The sequence below is a fragment of the Engraulis encrasicolus genome, chromosome 7, assembly GCF_034702125.1.
Source record: "Engraulis encrasicolus isolate BLACKSEA-1 chromosome 7, IST_EnEncr_1.0, whole genome shotgun sequence".
Classification (NCBI taxonomy): domain Eukaryota; kingdom Metazoa; phylum Chordata; class Actinopteri; order Clupeiformes; family Engraulidae; genus Engraulis; species Engraulis encrasicolus.
The window spans coordinates 55,258,637-55,283,934 of NC_085863.1; the positions used below are offsets into that span (position 1 = coordinate 55,258,637).

The following is a 25,298-nucleotide window of genomic DNA, read 5'->3' on the forward strand; positions in this document are numbered from 1 at the left end:
TAATGCATAAACCTTCTTTTTTATTTTCTGTTGTACACAGCCATGTGACAAATCTATGACAGAATAGAAAATGTTTACACTGGTCACAATTAAGATGGTCACAATACAAATTTGGATATGATATTTTGTCATAAAAAGAACAACAAAAAAACAGAGTTGACACTGACGATGGCAAACAAAAATAATGGGCGGAGTATGTTTTTTAAAAAAAAAACGTTAAAGGTCTCTGGTCAGTCTGAACATCATAAAAAGATGTTTGTCAGTATCACCAATGCTATATACGTATGATAATACTTGAAAATGCATACATAACTTGTACAGAACAACACAATGGATTAATAGCGATCAAATGCTTCCGCAATCTGTAAACATCAGTGTTTAATGGCAAACATGTTGTGTATCAAAGAATCAAATACTTTCGTAGTCAATGCTGATGATGTAATAAATATAAAAAATATGAAACAAACAACATGATTGGACGAAAACACACAAACTAAACACAAAGACATAATTACATTAATTATTTGAGAAGACACACATATACAAGCCAAGTTAAAAATGATAACATCTATGTCTTCCATAGAAAGACATAGCTAAGTTGGGAATGGATGGAATGAGAAGTCAAAATAAGAGCTGCCATCAGTTAAATGTCTCTATAAAAATAAACTCATCTCTCTAGTTGGCAAATTAAACTGGTGTTTGCACTGGGTAATAATATTAACGTGCTACACACCTTTAGTCTTTTATTTTGAAATAATACATCGCTCTTCATAAATACTGCTTTAGGCCTCAAACACCTATACGCCGCTTTTTTCCATTAAAGGGAACCTGCGTACAGTATTTCAAATACTTTTGTGGTGATCACCTGAAGATAATTAAGTGTGACGTCATTAGATAGGAAAAGGAGAAGAGAGAGATCCAAGCCTGCTTGGCACTACAGTGTACCAAAAACAGTGACCTCCTACATGTTATGATGATGGCCGCGAGAAAGCCAAAATGCTGAGGTCCAGGTGTATCTGCTCTATAATGTACAGTGCAGATGTGTTGGCTGGCAGTGAAGGTGCCGTAGTTAGGTCTGCAACTCTAAGAGAAAGTTATTCTTATTCCTTGCGCGCTCCTCCTCCTCCTCCACGGCCAAGTGTGCTTCGTGGAGGTCCTGGAGAACACTGAAGAACCTCATCACTTCATCCGATTTCTCCTGACCTGAAATGGAACACATAAAGTCCAACTCATTATCTAGTAACCTTGCATCCTCTCCTTTTGCTTGTGGTCTCGTACTTTGCCGACGACCCACCATAAAGGAGCAAAACAACTGTATGTTCAGTGCAAAACCATTCAAGACCAAGTCCGGAATTATTGATGATGAACACATAGATAACTATGTGGAATTAATCTCATGAGAATGAAACTCTTTTAGGAGAAACTTTGACGACTTCACTCCACCCCAAAAATTGCTATGAGTTAAATGATATTAAACTGTGTGACCAAAACTGTCACTGTTTCCTTGCGGCCTCTCCTCTTGCTTGTGGTTCCGTGCTTTGCTGACGACCCACCTCCGTGGACCAAACAGAAAAGTTTCCCTGCTGTCATCCAAGGCACACCAACTTTGGGGGACGTATCCACGTTCAACATTCCAATTGCAAATGACCTTTGAATTGTGCTTCAGAGAGATATTGAATAAAACTTCTATCGTCAATGATGTAATCAATGTCTTGCATCACGAAGCCACAGGCAAAAGTAGAGGACGTGAGGTTAGATAGTGAGTTGATCGCCTGACACTGACAACCCTGTTTGGAGGTCATCCGTAAACTTCAATATACTGTATTCAAACATATTCAAACAAACTGTATTCAAACATATTCAAACAGTATAGCTGCGAGCAACTGGTCTTCTTGTGCTTGAAGACATCAAGCACATTTGCTCATCATTCAATAATCTTGGTGGTTGATCTAGAACAGGGATTCTTAACCATAGGGCCGCGGTCCAAAGATGGGCCGTGCTCAGAAACTTGAGAGCCGCGAAAAAGTTTCAACCTCGCACTGGAGGCCCGCGATGGGCCGTGCAACTGCATACAGTAGTTCTACATTATTGAATAAAGATGCTTAAGACTGCGTGCGTCTTTTAGTCTACTCTTGCACAGTTCTGCTGCTTAAACCGCTGTTTTTTTTAGTAGGCCTAGTGGAAGACCTCAAAGACAAGACGGCAATACACTAGCAGCAGTTACACGAATGGAGAATGAGAAATTACCAACCGGGTTGAAGTGTAATTTGCCGACGTCTTCTCTCCTCACGTTTAGTAACAAAATAAGCGTTTGAAACGTTACTCAAAATGATTCTGTTAACTGACAATGCAAACCCGGTATCCTTGTGTCCGCCAAAATACATTTATTTAAAGAATTTTGCATGGTTTTAGGCAACAAAGCTTTCCGTTTTTGACACCCTGCCATAAGGCTGAGGAATTTCTGATCTCACGTTGCATCTGCACATCACTAAGTGAAACCGTCTTGAATCAGCAGATTCATCACAAATCGCAAACAGAGCTGTCATTAATGTCAGAGAAGCATTCAAATGCATGAATGGCTTTGGCCTGATGCACTGTTAGTGGATTGGGATTGTCATTGAATATAGAAGGGTGAGCTCAATTAATGCAGTTTTTCCGTTACAAAATACATTAATACGCCTAGCTTACTACATTTAGCCTGCTATTTTATTATTATTATTATTATTTAATATATATATATATATATATATATATATATATATATATATATATATATATATATATATATATATATATATATATATATAATAATTATTATTATTATTATATACATTAACATTAAATCATAATATAATGTGTGTGGGCATTGGCAATATTAGATGGGCCCCGGGCCACTCTGCACCGAAAAAATGGGCCTCAACGTCAAAAAGGTTAAGAATCCCTGATCTAGAACAAGGGTGTCAAACATAAGGTCCCGGGGCCGGATGCGGTTTGCCAGATGTTTTAATCTGGCCATAGCCTTGTAGAGGGAATAAACTAAGAATGTCCAAAAAAAGAATCTCTAGTCTATTACAACGGTGTTGCACATGTTTGTGATTTCACGTTTTCTAAAGTTGAGAGGGTATTTGCTTCTATTGCTTGTCATTTGCAGTCAATGCTGGTGATACACCTGCTGACATACACCTTGAGATGATTGACTAGCAACCAATATTCCAATATGAAGCAGAAGTTCACATATTTCACAATTACGTTACTGGTCCGGTCCACTTGAGGTCAAATGAATCATGTGTCTAGAGGGAAACGCTGATAGGAAAGGAATGTCTTCAAGTTCCAAGAAGAAGTCTAGTTGCTAACAGCCAAACCCTTTGGATAACATGACCTGGATGACTGAGAATCTTCACAGACAAACAGATACAGTTATTCACACGGGGTGTAGTGGGATGCCCCTAGTCCCACAGACAAATATTACTTCTTACAGTACATAAACCCATCGACAACACAGTCTATGCATAAACCCCTTAACTTGGCTTCCATTTTTTTTCTGAACAAAACCTCTTAGGATAAAAAAAACACTACAGCACAAGACCTTAAATGAAATTTAAATTACATTTATATCTGGGTTTACTGAATCCTATTTTAGACACAAATTACCAGGATAAAGTAAAAAAAAAGCAGTATTTGTGGACATTTCCAAGAATCTTGTATTATATTGTCCTTTGGGGGATATTATTGTCCTTTGGGGGACTTACTTTTTTCATGTGGGCCTTCTTCATTTTCATGTAGCTTTTTCAGTTCCAAATACTTTTCCCTAAGAGAAAAGCACAAATGCATAAGCCGTACATCAGACATTTTTCAATTAATCTGTCATGCAATGATATTAAATACTTCTAAAAAAAGGACCAAACACCGAATACAAAAACAACATCAAGTCAATCTCACTTCTGTGAAATCCCATTCCAAAATGGTATTAATAAAGATTTCAACTGGAATATTTCATTAATTGTTAAGACTATCCAGGATGTCTTGTTGTAGTGTTCCCTCATAAAAGCAATAGTTAATGAAGATAAAATTACTTCATGACTTGCTGGACCCCGAGGAGGTGTCTGTAGATGAGCTGGGACTCCAGATCCGGGTCCAAGGGGTCATACCACTCCTGTAATGTCACGCCATGTTTCGTTTTGTCACATCCTGGATCTGTAAAAGAATGTATAAATAACGCACAAGTTGGTTATGAATTCTAACACCGATACCCGCAGTCTCATGGTCACTCAGGAAGTATAAAATAAACACCACTGAGAAAGCAAGACAAATATTTTATCTATTGTGTCAGGGAACAAGCCTTCAATTATACAGATTTATGTGTGAGGCTGGTAAATTTAATTTTAAAAAGAGTGAATAATAATGCTTTATTCATTCCAAAAAGTATAATAGGTGACCGGCTTAAATCTTTCACAAACAGTTGATCACAAATGTAAAAAAAAAATGTGAACAGTAACACTCAGTTTTTTTAATTGACTCATTGTACTGTAGTATTGTAGTTACCAGCTTTGTCCTTTTGGTGGCAGCAGCTCCACCTGTCTGCCTTGTAGACTCCAGGGTGGTAGGAGCTCATCGTGTCAGTGTTGTGGCTGCAGGCTTTCCTCAAGGCAGAGAGCCAGTGATTCAGTTCATTCACACTCTACCATGTGAGAGAAAGAGAGAGAAAAAAAGAGAGAAAGAGAAAAATAGAGAAAGAGAGAGGAAGAGGAGAGGGGGGAGAGGGGATGAACACAGAGAGGGAGAGCAAGAGATTACACATTTTCAGATGAGTAAACAACAGCGATGACCTCACTTCTCTGCGCTCTGATTGGTTGACACGTGTGTCTGACCTTGCAGTCCAGGTAAAGAGTCTCCAGTGTGCCGATGTCATCACCGGAAATAATCTGCATGACATTGGCACTGCCGAAGCTCTTCTCCTCCACCTTCTCCACCGCCCTGATCCTGGGCAAACAGATGAACGAGCTCTTCTGCAAGGGGGGCACAAGGAAGAGGGAGAGTCACTTTTGCAGTACGTGTGTAGTTATCTTACATTTATTTGTAAGGCAGCACATTTACAGAATAACGACAAGTGACCCAAGGTGACCGGTACAGTAACAATCAGCTGTGTATAGTCAGAGGACTACAAGGCAGTGCTAGAGCAGTGATGTAGTGAGATTGCTTACATACATACAGTATGCACAAACAACACAGCCTCACATTAACACAAAGTGTGTCATTTTTGGGGACAACCCATTTTTGGAAAATAGTAAGCTCAGTGATTCTAATACTGCATGCATAAAAGTGTTAAAAATATAAAGTGCCTATGCACAGCCAGTGTCCAGGTGCTGGTGATGCGCAGTCATAAGATATAAAAAAAACTGGGTTGATTATTCATATGAACATCATGCACTTGTGTGCACTGTCTGTGTACACTACATCTGTGTCCAACTTGACAAGTCACCTTGGAGTGTTGAGTTCTGGCGTAGGACAGCGTGTCCTTGCTGAGCGTGACGAAGTACTTCTTAAAGGGAGAGGTCATGGGCATGCACTTGTCCTTTGTCCTGTGCAGGAGCAGGTAGCCCTCCTTCTCCATGGAGCCACACTGGAGGCTCATGCGAGCCTGAAGACCCAGGTCTGAAAACATACAGTACGTACATACATGTACATCAGGGCTTGACATTAACTTTTTCAATCACCGGACACTGTGGCTAGTAGTTTTCCAGAGTCACTGGCCATTCAGCTATTCTACTAGTCACAAATTTGATGCATTTTTCATCATGGTACTGTACATCTAACTTCAGAAGATGAGGTGCTAAAGCAAGAAGATGAGTCCAAAGCTTTCTATTTGAAAATAAATAGAATAAAACAGAACAAATAGAAACAGAGTGAGCTTTTTCTTTAGCTTAAATACAAACAGTTTATACACAAGAGGCAGAAAATAATATAAGCCAAATTGGCTAGTGACACGGAAATTGTTACAAGCCACAGTCAAGTTTTACCAGCATTTGGCCGGTTGGCAAGTACCAGTGTCAAGCCCTGATGTACATGTAACCATATAATCACTAGACTGAACACTCAGGTCTGAAAACATACATAATGTACATACATAACCATATAATCACTAGACTGAAGGTCCAGGTCTGAAAACATACGCACATGGGTCAATGACATTTTCATTTGCTTTTTAGTGTATTATCGAAGAGGAATATTAATTACAGTACATTATTGACCAATAACTAACAAGTACTACATGTATGGCCATAAGGTGTAGTTGTATATCACCTGACATCTGAGCCCAAAAAAGCCATTGACCCACATACATAACCATATAAGCGGTAGACTGAACACCCAGGTCAGGAAACACAACCAGAACCACTACACCACAAGACAGTTGACCCAGAACTGACTAACTTTCATGGGCAGAGAATCAGAAGGCCAAAGATAGTGAACATGCATGAACAATACATATACACATCGGTGGCCTAAAGCAGTATTTCCCAACCAGGGGTACGTGTACCACTAGGGGTACGTGAGCACTCTGCAGGGGGTACTTGGAAAAAAGTAATAACAACAAATGCATGGAGCATAGTCACACTGAGATAGAGGAAGAGATATAGAACATGGGTTTAGGGGGTACTCATGGTATAACAAAAAGGCTTTGAGGGTACGCAAGACGAAAAAGGTTGGGAAACACTGGCCTAAAGACCTAGGTCTGAAAACATCAATACACAACTACAGCATCAGCCTGAAGATCCAAGTCTGGAAATATCCATAAACAAGAGCAATCAGATGGAACCTGCCCCCTGGCTAATGGTAGATGCATGTGATGCTACAGTATGTGTGCATGTGATTTTCAAAGACTGTGTGTATGAGTCATGTATGGGGGGCAGGTAACAACTACATGTACATCAGTAACTTGAAGACCCAAGTCTGAAAACATCCATACACAACCAGGCATCCTCTCAAATTTTAAAAGGTAGACAATGAGAACATCAGTAGCCTGAAGACCTAGGTCGGGAAACATTCGGAAACAACAACTACTGTACATCTATAGCCTTAAGAGCCAGTTCTCAGTTCTGGAAAAATCCATACACAACTAGAATATCAGCAGCCTGAAATCCCAGGTCTGACAAACTTTCATAGACCAAGAACTAGAACATTACCCTCCTGGAGGCCCTGAACATTCCATAAACTACCAGAATACCAGTAGGCTGAAAACACAGGTCTGAAAACAAACACCCACACTATACACATCAACAAAATCAGAAAAAAAAACAGCCGTGAACACACCAGTGGATATGCTTAACGTTAAAAAGTCTTTTGGTGCACAAAACAGCAATAATTAAAGTGAGTAAAAATTAATTTACTTCCATATAATTTGTTTTAATAGACAAATAACATGTATTGACATAAAGGACATGTTTCAGAAAAAAAGAAGTTATCAGTCTTTGAGGACTGATCACATTCACATGCATTGTTGAACCTGCTATCAGAAGTGCAGATGACAAAATAGTATTACATGAGAGTGCATTTGTATTTCATTCATTCAACTCTTACAGCCAGCCAGATCATCAACAGCCTAAGAAGGCCCTGGTCTTAAAAAGCCCATAAACAACCAGGCATAACACAGCAGCTGCTGAGAGAGGGATTTCTTCCCAGCCCAAATACAACCCCACCTCCCTCCAGACACAGCAAACAAGCCCCTTGCTGTGAATTTGTGATAAGGTCGAGGAACTAGGGTTAATATTTACTAAGCACCGGAGGCGTGGCAGGAGGACAGTCTGCCTGATGCAGATTCTGAGACAATGAGGGAGGAATAAAGACACAGAGAGACAGAAAGGCAAATTGACAGACAGCCAGGCAGGCACACAGACAGACAAAACAAGTCTGACAGGCGGACAAAGATGCATCCAAAAATTTAAGAAATGTGAGAGTAATGTGAAAAATGTTGGCGAAGATCGTGTTTTGGCCGATTTAAAGAATGCGTTTCAGACGGACAGACGCACGGACGGACGGACATAACCTCTTATAGAGATGCTAGGATGTATCTAAAAAGAAAGGCATAGATACAGAAAGACATGCAGACAGACAGACAGACAGACAGGCAGGCAGGTACACAGACAGAGAGACAAGAATACAGGCAGACACGCATAAACAGGCAAACAGACCGACACACAGAGATGGACAGACACACAGGCAGGCAGATGGGAAGAAGGATACAGACAGAGAGACACAGTGCCATCCATGCAGGCAGGCATACACAAACAGACAGCCAGGCAGAAACACAGACACATGGACTGACATCGACAGACAAACACAGCTCCATCACCACACCAGCCAAATAAAACCAGACGCCCCATGTCACGATGACCGATATTGGTGAAAATCAGTATGATGTTGGCTACGATTATGTCCTCGATTTTAAGTTGATTTGGTTAAAAAATAAAATTTCAATATGATGTTGGCTATGATTATGTCCTCGATTGTAAGTCGCTTTGTTTAAAAAGCGAACGTCAATATGATGTTGACTATGGTTATGTCCTCGATTGTAAGTCGCTTTGGTTAAAAAGCGAACGTCAATATGATGTTGGCTATGATTATGTCCTCGATTGTAAGTCGATTTGGTTAAAAAATAAAATGTCAATATGATGTTGGCTATGATTATGTCCTCGATTGTAAGTTGCTTTGGTTAAAAAGCGAACGTCAATATGATATTGGCTATGATTATGTCCTCGATTGTAAGTCGCTTTGGTTAAAAAGCGTCTGCAAAATTCACTGTAATGTAAAAATTAGGGGTTTAACAGCCTCTGGGACGATACTGTACGTTATCGATTTCTTAAAGCAGGGATTCAATTATCTTCTATACTTAAAAAATCCCCACGAAATGATACAATTCGTAGCTAGGGCATTGGACAGGGGCCAGTGTTTCGATTATTTTCGATCTCAAGAATGCCCCACAATACGATGTGATTCGATTAAATCGCCGGCCAATACATCAATGCATCGATACATTTCGATTATTATTTACACCCCTCAGTGTTTCCCATACATTGAGGAAACTATGGCGGCCCGCCATAGTTTAAATTTGGCCGCCATAGTTTCCGAAAATGTAAAAAAAAAATTATTTTTTTTTTACGATTTCCGTGTTTGTTAAAAGCGATTTCAATTACGATTTCCTTCGCATTTTCCTCCTGGAGTAAATACATCCTATAGAGAAAACCACAAGTGCTTGAAAGAGAGAGGGATCAAAAGCCTTGTCAAGTTGTTGGTTTGGGAGCAATAAAAAAAAAAAACCTTCCGAGAAGGGACAGTTGGGATGAGTTTACTAACACTCCCCAGGCTTTGTTTTACAGTTGTAATGAGTTAGGTGACAGGCCTTCATTGACAAGGCAGAGGAGACATCGGGCTGCATATAGAAATGAATGTGTAATGAATGTGAATATAGACATAAATGTGTAATATGTTGTTCAGCCCTTTTAATGGGAGGAATTTTGAAAAACTGGCCCTGTGACCAGCACCCCTCATGTAGAATGTGTGTGTGGGGAAAAGGCATAGCCTACCCTCTTAGACCCTTTTTGTTTATGCGTTAACAATTTCACAGCAATCTTAAATTCTTATCTCTGCTCCTATTTTGTTTTATTTTTTTTTCATTACATAGACCCCTGCATGTGTATCATGTAGCCTTATTTCTCAAAATATAAATGGCTGAAATGTAGGCGTAGGCCTATAGTTTCTCCATGCGCCAATGTCATACTGTAGTCATTGTTTTGCCATTTTGCATTTACACTGCGTGAATACCCCGCCCCCGGCTGCCCCCATAGTTTCCAAAATTTCTGTGGGAAACACTGCCCCTGGTAATAATGTAATGTAATCACCACCAGATACCCCCACTGTGGAGCCGTGTGGTGCGCCTGACTCACCCTCAGCCTCATCACAGCTGACCAGCCTGGTGATGAAGTCCTTGAGCTGGGCGATCCCCTGCTGGATGGTGGGCTGCAGGGGGTTCATCCAGGGCTCCTTGGAGCAGCCGGCCAGAGTGTCCAGGTTCGCAATCATCTGAATGGCCTACACAACCAACCAGGCGCAAGAAAATGAGTGGAGGAAATAGATTTCTTTTTTTTCCCTCCTCCTTTCCTTCTTCGGTGCAACCGATCAGTTCTGAGGGCTTTTCTGATTTGAGGAGAGGAGGATTACTGTTTGCTGCAGCTGGGCAGAAAAAGTACAGAGCAGTTCTGTGAATCTAAAAAGAGATTTATGTAGGAATTATACTGCATATGTACTGTAGATTCAGGAAGTTCATGAGTTAAAGAAAGAGAACAAAAATGGAGTAATCATGACTGCCTCCCTGGGTCGAATACTTGTGTTATGCGTAATACTTTATTTCTTGACTTAACAAGGACTGCTAAAATTAATTGTACTTGTTACACTGATGAATACAAATATATCTATATATTCTATGATATTAGGAAATGTATTTCTTTTAGGCTTTTGGTGCCCACATTTTATCACAGCTGCATCTTTTCTGGATTTAATACTAGATTAATGTGAACTGCACTCTGTCCCTTTAACTTGAAATAAGCTTGACTTAATAATAAATCAATGACATCAGAAGTAAAGTGGGATGTACATAGAATGTGTAATTGCCGTATGGCTGAACCTCAAAATGCCCATGAAGCTACTGTTGTCTGTATAATGTCTAATTGTAATATAAGGGTCAGTGACGTTTCAGCAGTAGCACACGTCAGGGCGGCGCAACGATAGCCAGTGCCACTATTAAATGGATTTTTGTTTGTTTGTTTGTTTGTTTGTTTTTAGTGGGCTATCTAAGAAGCATATTCATTGCAGCATATCAACCACCAATTACTAATTAATTCATAGGCGTTTAGATGTTGTTGCGCCACTTGAGATCTAAGCCCAAAAACCCAAATCTTTGACCCATTGCTGAACTATGGGTTCAATGGAGGAGTGGCTGCCATGCCCACCTTAGCCAGGAGGAGGAGGGTGCGACTGGTGCGCGCGTCGGCGTGCTTCTCGCGGAGGTGGAAGAGCTTGGGGGACATGATGGCAGGCGAGATGAAACGCAGACACAGGAAGCTCGTGACGGCAATGAACTTGACCTTCTGTGAACGCAGAGTAGATCAGACACACAACGCGAGCTCAGAGCAGAGCAGAGCAGAGCAGGAGGAAGGAAGTTCCCCGACAGGGGGGTAAAAAACGATGAGGAGGAGGATTCCAGAGGATGTTAGTGTTAACATGCCACTTTTTACACACTGGCAGCCAGGGCTGGGAGTACATTCTGAGGGCTTTACGATAACAACAGCCCCACTTTAAAGGTACACTGTGTAAGGCTTCATGCCACTTTTAACACACTGGCAGCCAGTGGTGGGAGTGCATTCTGAGGGCTTTGCTATAACAACAACTCCACTTTAAAGGCGCACTGTGTTAAGCATCCCTCAAATGATGACAGCTGGAATGAGACAGTGTAATACCCACTGTGGTTGTAAGTTTATCATGTCATGGGGGAGGGAAAAATGAGAGATTTGAAGCAGTGCACGGTCCTGATTAGGTTAAGCTGTTCAAAAGAGCACATGGATTTGGAAGATGCCCCCCCCCTTAATGTACATGCAGTTTAAATGTAAAATATGGGAGTAAATGGAAATCGTAGAACATTTTGGTTGTGGTGGTGGTGAATATTTATGAAAATGGGTCACACAAAATCTGCCTACTGTACTCACTTGACCTTTATTTAAGTATTATAATTAGAGAAACTGAGCAAGTATCTTCATATGTTTAATGAAACAATGTGTTCTACGTACTAGAAAGAGCCACTCACCCTGTACTCAGGGTCGGGGAAGCGTGCCTCCACGCGGTGGTAGAGCTGCTGGAAAACCTGGCAGAGGACCAGCGGGCAGTAGGAGGCGGACTGGAGGATGGCGTTGAGCAGCTCCGAGAGGTAGGACTGGAGATAAGTGGTGCTCTGCTGGATCACATCGGCCTCAGTCTGCGTCCGGTGAAGCCCTGTACACCTATACGGACCGTACATGTGTATGCAAGTGGAGACAGACAGACAGGCAGACAGACAGACAGACAATGACAGACAGATACATTCACACAGAGACATAATCAAATACAGTCACACAGACATAAACACACACACACACACACACACACACACACACACACACACATACACACACACACACACACACACACACACACACACACACACACACACACACACACACACACACACACACACATACACACACACACACACACACACACACACACAAAACACAGACAATACACACCCAGCCATTAGTCAAAATACTTGAAACTATAAAGTATACAAAACAATCATTGCATGCCTGTGTAAGACTAGCATCTACTAAATATATCTTGTGGATTTGATTGCATGCATTAAATCACAAGCCCATCATTTGTAATCAGTGATGATTCAAAGCCATATACATGACTTCAATGCAGAGAAATGTTTCACTCATAATGCATTTTTCTTGATGGAGCAAACACAGAAAAAAAAAGTTTTAGCTGTATTACAAATCATCTGTAAAAGATCTTAAACAGATGATTTGAACGTCTTACAGCACAAAACCACCAGACAGAACTTTGCATCGTCCTGTACGTATTCTTGAAGACGCTTAGATAATGGGAGTTGAAGATTGCTGGAGAACTTTTGGATGCACCACAATGACAGCTCTTGTTGCAGCATGTACCTGCACATTGCTGTGCCTGCCCAAATTTGCTTCTCATTGAAATACAGTGTATATGGTGGTGCGATGCGAAGTTCGCATATATGGTGGTTGTTGCGACAGAAGACTGCCAATCATGCGGAGTCATGCAGTGAGTGTAATCAGGGTGCATTCCCCAATGATTGGCCCAGTCCTACCCAGCTTCCCTTAGCTCCACTCTATTGGGGTCCAGCTCCACGTATCTCCTCTCCTCGAAGATCTTGCTGATAGTGGGGCCCAGCAGCCTGTGCAGATACTGCATGCCTGCTACCTAGGAGACATAAGCACGGACAACCATAAAGGCATTGCAATGGAGCACAGAAAATTTTGCAGTGTTAATGCAACCTGTACTGAGTTGATTTAAAATCTTCTAATGCTATTTGATCCACATTTGTACTCCTTTAAGTGGGGAATTAACATGTTTGACTGTGAAAGAATCATGCACTTGTTCATTGTACTATACATTTATAAAATTATGAAAAATGAAAACGTAAATTGTAAGTTGTTTAATGTAAAAAACTGAAATGACTGTGATGAACAGCCTACCTTTAAAAAGGACTCCATGGACTTGGATGCTAAGGAGTTACTCCGAAATAATGTGTTTGGTTCAGCTGGAGAACAACAGAAGGCGCAAATAAAACATTTCACATTCATCAGGGGGACAATAACCCATGGCAAACAAGTCTGCTTTCACATCACTACACCACATCTGTGTTTATCAAATAAAACAGTATGGAGAGTTTGTGGATCTGAATTTTAACAAATTCTAATTAGAGATAGGACGGTTGGCGTTCAAGGTGGCTTGTTAATGAACGTCTGAAAGATGCCATAAGCGATCATGGAGAGCACATGTAGTAATGAGCCAAGCTTACATACAGAAGTATGGTTCACGACCCCATCCAATTATAAACTTGGCCCACAAATTACATTACATTAAAATTGCATTTAACTGACACTTTTATCCAATGCAGTTGTCCAAAAAAATGCTGTTTACAGGGTATTGGTTATTGTCCCTGGAGCAGTATGAGGTTTGGTGCCATGTTCAAGGGCAACTCACCCATGAAGACAGAAAGGGATTGGGTAACGGTAGGGACACACAGCAGGCGAAGGGAGCGAGGTGAAGAGAGGCGAAATTCACTGATAGCTCAACCGTCATCAGGCCGTCGCGGCGAATCAAATGGAATGGAACCGTTATGTTGTTGATTTGATTGGGCCGCGGCAGGCGAATTCGCTCCTCATTTGCATAACATTAAACTTTCTTAAATAATTTTGCTTCGCTTCACCCCTGTTCGCTTGCTTTCGCATGCCTTTGCCTCTCTCATAGGAATGAATGGTAAAGTTCGCTTCGCTTGACCAAAATCGCGTCTATGTGTCCCTACCGTAAGGGTTGGGATTGAACCTGCAAACCTGTGATCTACAGTCCAGCTGCCTAAAACAATACACTACGGCTGTAACCCACCTAACCCCAAGACATTTTATAATTTACATTTCTAAAATTTGTCTCGTTAAAATGTAATTGAGGTCAAAACAGAATAACGGAAAAATCTCCCTGGTCAACCATGCTACTGATATCTGGATCTAGCCCAGTCCATATTTGTCATACACATCTAACCACCTTCGACACTTCAGCAAAATACTGGGGATGAATCCATAAAGCTTTCAGCCACAAACACACCACTCACAGAGCCTGTCCCTGATGACCGAAGGAGATTTTTTAGAAAATGGACTGAGGCGTAGGCAGACCTCTGGTCCACACTACCCACGGCAAAACACCAAAATCAATACAAATACTCTCAAGTCAGCAGTAGTTGGGAGGCCCACGCTGTACTCAAATGACCTTTGTGAAAACATACCCTCAAGAAAGACTGAAACATTGTGTCCAAAATCAATAGGAACCCACTCACAATGCTGCTTGCAAAACCTGAATTTCATAACGATCTTTTCTCTTACTGCATCTGTATCTTCGCTGTACTGTATCTTCATCGAGTAAAAGCTAGTAAATGAAACAAGTATACAAAACATACAAATCCAATCTCATTTCCCTTTACAATGAACAAGTTAAAAAAATAAGTTGCTGCTTCTAGTCTTATTGAAATGTAGTATGGCTACATTTGTTTATGAAACGGCATGTGTTTTATGAGTACCACAAAATACTGTACAAAAACAAACACAATACAACATGGACATAATGATGTTGACATGCAATAACTCCATGACTCTTTACTCAATCGTTGATTTCATATCCTGCGGAACAAACAACTCGGTCCTAAACAATGACTTAATTGGGACAGCTGCTGTCCTGAAATAGCCATCTCGAGACCAGTCCACAAACAGAGTCTTCCGGGAAGCCCATGATACCATGTCATGTCAGGGACAGGAAACAGTGCTGCGTGCTGCTTAGGACTCATTTGTGCATTACAATATGCAGACTTGCATCCTCCACTTGTGCTTGTGCCCTCGTACCAGGAACCTCATACCATTTTCTCATTTGCAAACTTTATGGTGAATGAAGAATAGTCCCCCAAAAATTGTTGTGGCTAGGCTGACAGTGGGGAAACTGCTTTCTGCACGGAGGCAGGGCATCAGCAGAATGTGAAGCCACAAGCACAAGTGAAGAAAAGGAGTCCGCATATTGGAATGCACATCATGACTCCAGATCATAATGATTTACACATGGCCATCAGAACCCCCACTGCCAGTCAGATGCAAAATTCCCTGACATTTCCATAACCTTCCCCGGCAATCTAAAAAGCTTAATTGGCTCCCATGCCCAGAGTGCTGGCTGGAGGTCAAGAGTTTGAGTCCCGAGTGGCAGACTGCACAGGAAGACCTCAGTTACACAATGTCCAGTACAACGCTTGGGCACATTTAAACCACTCAAACCAAACATCCTTCCTTGAGTCTTCAGTCCTAACTGCCATGGATAAGCCATATATAGAAGTAAATACATCACAGTGAACTTTTCAAGCCCACATTCTTACTTTTTGTAGGAGATATTCATAAATGTACTATTTCATTTCAAGGTTTTGGTCAAATGAAATCACATGGAGAAACATGCAGGAAATAAACACATTACCTCCAACAATATTCCCTGATACTGATAGTCCATAACAAAAAAAAGAATACAACCTTCCCTGTCTGGGACAACCTTCCATGAAATTTACTGATGGCCCTACCGTGGCTGATATGGTAGGGCACACGTTTACCACTCGGCCAACCAGGGTTCGATTCCCGCTCGGGTCCTTCCCCGTCTCTCTCTCCCAGCTCGCTTCCTGTCTCTCCTCCACTATCCTGTCTTACAAAAACCAATAAAGGCTGAAAAGCCCCGAAAAAAATACTTCAAAAAAATTACTGATATCCCAAAATTCCCCTGACTCATGTGAACCCTGATGTACAGCCATCAACAGGGTCGGCAGGCTGAACTGAATGGGTGAGTCGGCTGGACAGGTGGGCTGTGGTGGGTATGGCTGAGTGAGGTAGATATAGTAGGCTGGCTGGGTGGGAGGAGGGGGGTGTTCTGAATGCTTACGTACTGGTCTTGTCGAGCTCCAGCTTGAAGAGAACATCCAGGAACTCCTTGACCAGCCCCTGACCCAGGAAGAGCTTCACCAGGTTGCTGGCCACCTCCTGTCTGCTCTCGGCTGTCGTGGTCTCGTCGATCAGCATGATCAGGTCCGGCCAGTTGCCCTGCAAATAAATATCAACCAAAACATTTGTCAGAAAAGCTGATATCTTTTTAAAACATCCTGAACAAACAAAAAATAAGGAAAAATCCTTTGTCCATGTCCAGGCACTTCAGTTGATTTATTAAGTTCAACAAAATCTTTATTCAGTGGGCACTAATACATTAAAAATCACCAACACGCATCGGTCCTACGGCCTTCATCAGGGTGTGCCCAATGGTGTGAATTAATTTGCAAGTGTTTGTGTTAGTTTGTTTGTTTACATTTATGACCAAATATGCAACTGTGACTATTTCATGGCCAGTATAGGTAATAAAATTCTCTGCACATTAAAAATCAACAATGATATAAATAATTGAATTAATACATTAAATAATTTGGTCACATCAATACATTTTAAAAATGTCAAAACCTTTAGAGGTGGGACCTTATTAAGAATACCAAAACTAGTGGCTTCTTTAAAAAACTGTTGTCTTTTCTTTCTAAGATAGAATATGCTTAATTGACAAGAGATGTCCACAAAAATCACAGAGGGGAGGTTCACTTCCAGTTAGCAAAAAAGCATGTGTGAGTCTAGAGTGGCCAATTCTACAAGTGTTTGTGACTCTCATGATCAGCCATGAAATAAGCTGTGTAATAAATACATTTTCCTCTCCGTGTAATGTCATAGTAGTGTAGAGCTACCATAGAAAAGCTTTTCAAAGAACATTAAGCACTCCGCCAGTGGCACGCTGCATGCTATGAGGCTACATTAAAGCTAGCGGGTGTTCATGTGACATTATTTCTGTTGGGACTCACGTTGACGTGGGAGCCTACGGACTGGCTCAGTAGCTCTGTGAGCGGCTGGTAATGGCTGGAGGGCAGGACCGTTTCATCCCTGAGTCGGAGCTGCAACCGCAAGGAGCCCAGAGTCCCCCTAGGACGGAGAGGATGACATCAGACACCACCATCACCATCATCATCATTATTATCATCATCATCATTATCATCATCATCATTATCACTACCACCATCCTCATCGGCCTGGAAACACCCCAGAGTCCCCTAGGATGGAGAGGATGACATCAGACACCACCACCATCATTATCCTCATCATCATCATCATCATCATCATTATCACTACCACCATCCTCATCGGCCTGGAAACACCCCAGAGTCCCCTAGGATGGAGAGGATGACATCAGACACCACCATCACCATCATCATGATCATCATCACCATCATTATTAATATATCACTACCCTTCATCATCAATGGCAACGAAACACCCCAGAGACCTTCTAGGACAGATACGATGACATCAGAGGCCACCATCATCACCGTCATCATTATTATTATCATCATCATCATCATCATCATCATCATCATCATCATCATCATCGTCCTGTAAACACCCCAGAGTCCCCTAGGAGGGAGAGGATGACATCAAACACCACAACCACCACCATCATCATCATCATCATCAGTACCACCATCATCATCGGCCTGGACACACGACACCCCAGAGTCCCCCTCGCGTAAGACACATAGGGTGATATCACTCAAACACCACCTTCACCATCATACAGTAGGGTTGCCCCCACACTCTGGAATAAACTATCCCCCCTCACACACGCATCCAATGTTTCCCCACTCTGGCCGTTGAAAAAGGACCTCAAAGCTCACCTACTCACAGAAGCCTGTAGCCCCCCCGACCTAACATGCTTCCTGTACACACATGCATTCACATACACTGCATACTCAGGCAATAAAAAGCAGCCTTGGGTATTTTGAAAAGCACTATACTGTATATAACGAAGTTATGATAATTTATTATGTTATTATTATTATTATTATTACTGGCCTCATCAAAGACACAGACACCGGAGTCCGCCTAGGACAAATAGGATCATACACCACCAACGCCCTCATCATCATCATCATCATCATCAGCGGCAGCAGCAGCAGCGGCGGCAGCAGCGACATCGTCGTCATCATCATCATCATCATCATCATCATCATCATCATCGTCGTCTTCATCACCAGACTCAACAGAGGCACACCCCAGAGTCCCCCGAGGATGGACATTATGGCACCAGACACTATCGTCATCACCTCCACCACAACCAGCATCATCATCGCTGCCCTCAATTCACACGTCATTATACAGTATGTCACGGCTCATCATGCCAGGGCGGTGTGGTGACAGGATGGGGCACAATACCACATTCAGACAGCCAGGCTCAGAGTCTGCCTTCCTTTGGCTTGGCTCTGCCTCAAAACCACATATACAGAGAGGATAGATTGCTATCACTATATACTGTATTGTGTAAATGTACTAAAGGTATATAAAGCTTATTTTTCAGGTCAAGTTGACAAACTTGTTCAAATTCATTCATGCATCCATGTGTGAAGTCCATAGTAAATAAAACAAATAGAAAACATGGAATGGAAATACTCGGAAATTGAGAAGGAGAGATCGTGGTATGTTAAATGAATTCAATATCAAAGCCACTATAAAAAAACACCAATACCGCTTAATGTGACTGTTCAAACGGTTTTACTACTGTGTGGATGAGTGTTAGCACACCCAAGGGTATTACTCTCCTCACCACAGTCATGATTGGCCTCAACACACACACACACACACACACACACACACACACACACACACACACACACACACACACACACACACACACACACACACACACACACACACACACACACACACACACACACACACACACACACACACACACACACACACACACACACCACGCCAAATGTCACACGGTTCATGCTTCAGCACGAGGAAGCCTTGTGGTGTGACTGTGAGGAAAACTCATTCTGAGGTAACTAACCTCCTTTGGCTTGGCTCTTCCTCAAAACAACATACCAGGAAACATCTAGCCTGAAGTTCTTTATCGGCAGCCAGGCCCATTACAGTTTAAAAAGGAAGCATAAACAGGTTTACCAGCACATTCTTTTACAGAATTGTGAGGTTTTTTCACTGCAATCACATCAATAGTGAATAGGAACACCACACAGTAAAAAAAGCAGCGTTAGTCCAACACTAAGAATGTACTCTGAGACCAAATGCACTCTAGGAGACCTTAAATCCACTCACCAAGTGTTGGTTTGACACTGCAGTTTTTCTACTGTGCATCTTTCTCTCTGATGCATCTTGTAAATCCCCAAAACAAAACAAAATAAACAGTAGATCACAGAGGCACTAGACAGTTTTGTAGGACTGCGGTAAACTAAAAGCTGGCGGGCTCGGAGGCTGTGTGTGTTTTTATGGGGCCTCCTGTCTCGCTGGCCAAATAAAATGAGTCAAGCATCGCCACCGCCACCACCACCACCGCCAGCCAGCCAAGACTATTCTGTCCAGTCTGCAGACCAAAGCCTTACCAACAAGCTCCACCAGCGCTTCCCAAACCTTTTCTCCTGCAGTCCCCTTTCATGGTCCCCCCACTCACCCACCCACCCAACCACATTCCAAATGCAAATTATTTGTCGTCTATTATTATTGCTACATTTCAATTCGAAATTCACAGGAAAAGTAAATAAATTGTATTAACCATACAAGTGACTGCTACTACTAACCCAATTTATGGAATTATGTTAACTGTTAACCTGTGTTTTTATTTATTTTTTTATCGCAAAGTCTCTTCTCCCTTGGCTCCCTGCAGTACCTCCGCAACCCCCCTAGGGATCCCGAGCTCCAGTTTGGGAACCACTGGGCTTCCTCCCATAAGCTGGCTCCACGCTGCCCACCATCCTGTGCAAATGTTCCATAAAAACCCAAATGACAGCGAAGTGTTCATTACACAGTGCGGCTTGGCCCACTTTTATTGGACTCATATAATGGAACAAACAAAATGACAGCCGTCAGGAGCAGCCATGCAAAGGCAGCCAGACAGGCACACCACCTTCTCAGACAACCACCCCTTACTAAAAAATGTGGTCCGTCTCTCCACCACGACTGGGGGGGAGAGGCAGATTTTTATGCTTCTTTACGGGAATATTCGCAGAGGCCAAATGAAAATAAACTGAGACTGTTGTCTGTGGGTTCTTGATGAGACCAATTTATTTGCTGCAATTCTGAGGCAATTCACAAGGCTAACACTGTGCCAAGCATTGCATTACTCAGCTGTCTTTAATACAATGCCCAGGGAAGCAAAAGTGGGGCAAAGGGGCCAGCTATCCCAGGCCCAGGAAGAGAGGGGCCCCCGAAGTGGGCCCTCAATACATTCTATGCATTTGGGTTGGTGGCCCTTTCAGATTGCTTTGTCCCGGTCCTGCTCAAAGCTGACAGCGGCCCTAACAATGCCCGTGTACAATTTACCATGTGGAAGTTCCAGACATATCTTACCTATATCTTTGGCAGCCTATATTAAAAAATCTGGCCTCAGTAAGCCTATCTATACATGCAAGCAATGCAAGGGACTCCAACTCTCCTTTTGGATAGATGGTGAAACACTCTTTCTGCAGGTGACAATAACAACTGAATCTCAGATAGCAGATGGTGACCTGTCAAAAATCCAATCACAAAGAACACGAAACCCCGGTCGATAATAAACAAAGACGTAAACAACGGCAACTTGATTCGTTCACACAGACGGAAGAGATGAGATCGGCCATGCATGGCAGAATTACAGGGACTTCATTTCCATAATCTACTGCTGAATGAAACTCTGCCCCCCGCAAATAACCCCCAACTATAAACATGGGTTCAGTTACTCTCTGAAACCCTTAAAAAACAAAACTTCCCACAGTGTAATGACTGTTTTTTGGTGGATGATATCACATTACATTTGGCAGACGCTTTTATCCAAAGGAAGGGCATTTTGAGCATTATTGAGCATACTCGATACTCGTTATTGAGGAAACCCGTGATCCCTCTTCCATCATCGAGGTTAATTATTCCTCTAAATTGATCTGACAGTGAGGTTTCAATTTCCAACAAAGAGCCAACAAACACAAATAATCCCATCTAACCCAAATCACATTAACCTCCCTCAGCAGGAAATGAATGGTCGCATGGCGTGCATGTCTGCTTGCTGCTGTTTCACACATAAACAAAAATCAGGAAATCATTCATTCTGAATGACACAATAAAAGCGGCAATAAGGATTTCAATAAAAAAAGAGGTGGGTCGGTCTTGTAAAATGCTACCACAGGTCTTTCTTCCTCCTACATCACATGCGTGTTTTATATCTCCCTACGGTAGATCATATGAGTGTGCATGTCAGTGTCACATGTGTGTGTGTGACAATGTAGTATGCGCCATAACTATAATCCTACGACCTTTGCTGAGCAACAAGATTATGGACAAAACCCAGGCTTTTTTGCCAGGGGCTAAGCCACATTAATGCACACAATACAACACGACACAGCATGACACGAAATAATAAATATGTTCCTACAATCGTTTAAAACCTTCATGGAATACAGTGGATTTTCATAACTGAAACTGAAGTAAAGGCCAAAAAATACAAAGATACAACTGCCACACAAGCTTTACTTTCACTCGGTTAACGAGACTGAAAAGAGCAGTCGAAGCAGAGCGCGAGACCATCGACGATGGGATGACTGTATTCTTCAAAGCATGACATGGGTTAAGGACCCATGAATGATCTTTTAGTTCAGTGTTTCCCCACCTAATCCGGGCCAACCCACCTGACCCTGGGCTGCCTCTCATTAATCTAGTTCAACAGGCATCCTGGCAGGCAGGATGGCAGGCAGGCAGGCAAGCATGCAGGCGGGCAGGTCAGCATTGTCATATCCAGCAGTGGCCATGGCCAATGTGGTCTCCCCCCCCCTCCCTGTCACAACAGCCTTGGGACTGGAGTATTTACATAAGCCTCTATCCTATCCTACCCTATCCTATCCCACTCCTCACTACTCTGCCACCACTAATCCCCAGCACGGCGCACATCCACATGGCCAAATGATCTTTTATATGAGAGAGAGAGAGAGAGAGAGAGAGAGAGAGAGAGAGAGAGAGAGAGAGAGAGAGAGAGAGAGAGAGAGAGAGAGAGAGAGAGAGAGAGAGAGAGAGAGAGAGAGAGAGAGAGATGAATGGTGAGGAAGTAAGCAGGGAGAAAGACAGAGATAGAGAGACAAGAGAGAGATGGACAGATACAGTAAAAGCGAGAGAGGAAAAAAAACAGAAATAGAACGAATGATAAGATAGAGATAGATAGAAAGATAGATAGATAGATGGCTAGAGAGAGAGAGAGAGAGCAAGAGGAAAAGCGGGAAAGAGGGATTTAGATGGGGAAAGGATTAGTACTTCCTGTCAGCACATGGAGCAGAACAGATGCACACAACAAGGCCACAATAAAAGTGCCTCGCGCCAGGCAGCGATCCATTTCACCACAGCCGCTCGCCTGCTACGATAGGCAGCAGAGATGGAGGAGGAAGAAGAAGAAGAGGAAGAAGAAGAACAACAACAACAAGAGGAAGAAGAAGAAGAGATGGCATTTCAACCACATCATGATGGAGCCTATGTCTTCCTCAAGATACAAATCTTTTTTTTACAGATAAGCTCCCAGTGCACACCTACTTTCACAGGACTTTCCCCACCATTGCATTTTTTTTACTCTAAGTCATCTGAAAAAAAGCCTCCTTTACTTCCCCTCTCGAATCTTCCCCCGCTGAATAAAGTGCACACACTAACTCAGTCATACATCAGAGTGAAACTAAAAGTTCTCTATTGGCCATCGTCATGGTGACATTTACAAAATAATAACAAAGAATTGTACCGACAACCCCAGACGCCCACTACATGAAAGCTAAGATGTTTTTAAAGTATATATATTTTTATGAAAGCTAAGAGTTTTTAGAATAAAGCAAAAAAAAAAGTGGGCCAATTCACATGGGTCTGATAAATTCCACTGCAGGTTCCAACTCAAACATATCACTTCTTTGCTCAAATGTTGAGAGAGTTGAGAGAGTTGAGCCTAATGGATGACTAAGGGCAACCCTTTGGGGCACTCGCTGAATCATCTCCCCAAACACCTAAGGATCAACAACACTCGCCTTATCTGTGCTGTCATGTGAAAATATGACGCCAGTGGTGCATCCAAACCTTCGTACTGAGGTGACGAATGTCACAGTAAATCTGTCTGCAAAACATTAGTACCGTAGAGAATTGTGTAAACATTTTGACTTGAATTGTGACTGCTGGTACTTCCGCATTTACGTATTTAGGCTGTAATTAACTTCGTCCTTGCCTATTTTCCGCCTACACTTAAAAACATTGTGTGACGTGTAGTCATCTCACGTTTGACGTCATTTTGTCACTTTTACTGTCAGACGTGGCAAATATATAAACCTTTACATCAATAAGCTGCTTTAGGTAGTGTTGCACACTCACTCCTGCTCACTATGTTTGGGTTTTAACATTGTCACAGTGACATTTTACAAAATAACACAGAATGGTACCAACAGCCAGGAGCATATTTTCTTCCACAGGTTCAAAAAATATATACAGTATTGCCAAGCCTGCTATGCACTAAACAACATTGCCAAGCCGCAAAAAAACATTGCACTGCGTGCGTGCCTGTGTACCCCAATCATTTTGACGTCACTTCGCCACGCACACTCTGTCAGACAGACAGCGCGAACATATCAATCTTTACATTACTGGCTGCGTTAGATAGCATTTGAGCACACTCACTCCTGCTCGCTGTGTTTGGGCTTGTCTGGGCCGAGGCGAAACCAGCCCTCCTCCTGCTGGGTCTGAGCCGACTGGAGCCCGTTGATGTTGAACAGAACCTGCGAGCCAGAAAAGTTACACACGAGACATGAGAGAGCTGTGATAAAACGTCAAAACAATCTGGTCAGAGACGAATGACGGGGGACACGAATAGCAATGCCAGACGTCCACTGCTTCAGGGCACAGCCGAGAAGAAGGGGATAACACTTCTCATTGGGGGGAAAATGGAAACCTCAAGTATAGATAGAATCCTGTTTGCGATCAAGAGAGATATGTACGTACATCGAGAAAGAGCTTTTTCCTATTTTTTTGGGACATCCTGATAAGATTTGATGGAACACTGCCTCAAGCAATGATAAACAACAACAAATAAAAGTATAAGCGGTTTGGACTCACTGCTGGGAGAACAACTGTCTATGGACAGACAGTTACTGTACAGTATGTCAAAGGCCTCCCTAATGACTGTAGACAAACAGCTGCCTAGAAGGATACACGTCTGGCAACATGCTTTAAAAATAACCAAGAGGTGTAAAGGAGGATCATATTTTTTAAAAGGGCATGGGCATGTTGTAGTTGCTTAGGAGAATTAAGGCTTTGCATTTGCAATTATATTTTACGATTTGCAGTTTGATATCATAATGTATAGCCTGCATGTATCAGTTCATTGCAAAAAAACAACAATAACTGTATGACATTCTAAGCTTATCATCTTTGTAACTCTTTGTTATATCTTTATAACTTGCATAGACTCTCTTTAAAAGCAATCATGTGTTCATAGCTCCCCTGTGAAGTACACAGTCTCGTTCCTTTCAACATTCTTTGGAAAATACTTGAAGATCAGGGTCCCTCCCTCCCACGAGTCAAATGTCAGCACCGCCTCCACCACACAGCTGAGTGGGTAGTGACACAGGCGGCCTTGTTCTGGGCTGAGATGCGGAGGATATGTTTTTTTTGTTTTTTTCATGACTCACCTTCCCGAGGAAGTCGTTTCTGCTGACGAGGTCCCAGTCCCAGACCTCCACGCTGAGTGGAGAGTCAGCCGAGGCGTCCTCCAGCTCAAACTCAAAGCTCTCGTTCCAGCGAGGATACCGTGTCTTCTTCACCACCTTCAAAAGCAATGTCACAGCATGAGTGACGTTT

At 42.3% G+C, this 25,298-nt stretch overlaps 1 protein-coding gene across 1 annotated transcript in view; it reads right to left on the bottom strand.

Moving 5' to 3' along the window:
- rasa4 (RAS p21 protein activator 4) overlaps positions 1–25,298 on the bottom strand; it is a 41,869-nt gene continuing 16,571 nt past the window's right edge. The window contains exons 7-21 of the mRNA XM_063204024.1: positions 25,130–25,264; positions 24,120–24,217; positions 17,249–17,366; positions 16,301–16,454; positions 13,314–13,378; positions 12,926–13,038; positions 11,852–12,044; positions 11,001–11,138; positions 9,939–10,083; positions 5,480–5,652; positions 4,869–5,006; positions 4,543–4,678; positions 4,074–4,194; positions 3,750–3,808; positions 1–1,203 (exon numbers count right to left, since the gene is read on the bottom strand). Coding sequence (XP_063060094.1) covers positions 1,070–1,203; positions 3,750–3,808; positions 4,074–4,194; positions 4,543–4,678; positions 4,869–5,006; positions 5,480–5,652; positions 9,939–10,083; positions 11,001–11,138; positions 11,852–12,044; positions 12,926–13,038; positions 13,314–13,378; positions 16,301–16,454; positions 17,249–17,366; positions 24,120–24,217; positions 25,130–25,264 — 1,920 coding nt within the window. The 3' untranslated portion in view covers positions 1–1,069. The remainder of the gene's footprint in view (positions 1,204–3,749; positions 3,809–4,073; positions 4,195–4,542; positions 4,679–4,868; positions 5,007–5,479; positions 5,653–9,938; positions 10,084–11,000; positions 11,139–11,851; positions 12,045–12,925; positions 13,039–13,313; positions 13,379–16,300; positions 16,455–17,248; positions 17,367–24,119; positions 24,218–25,129; positions 25,265–25,298) is intronic.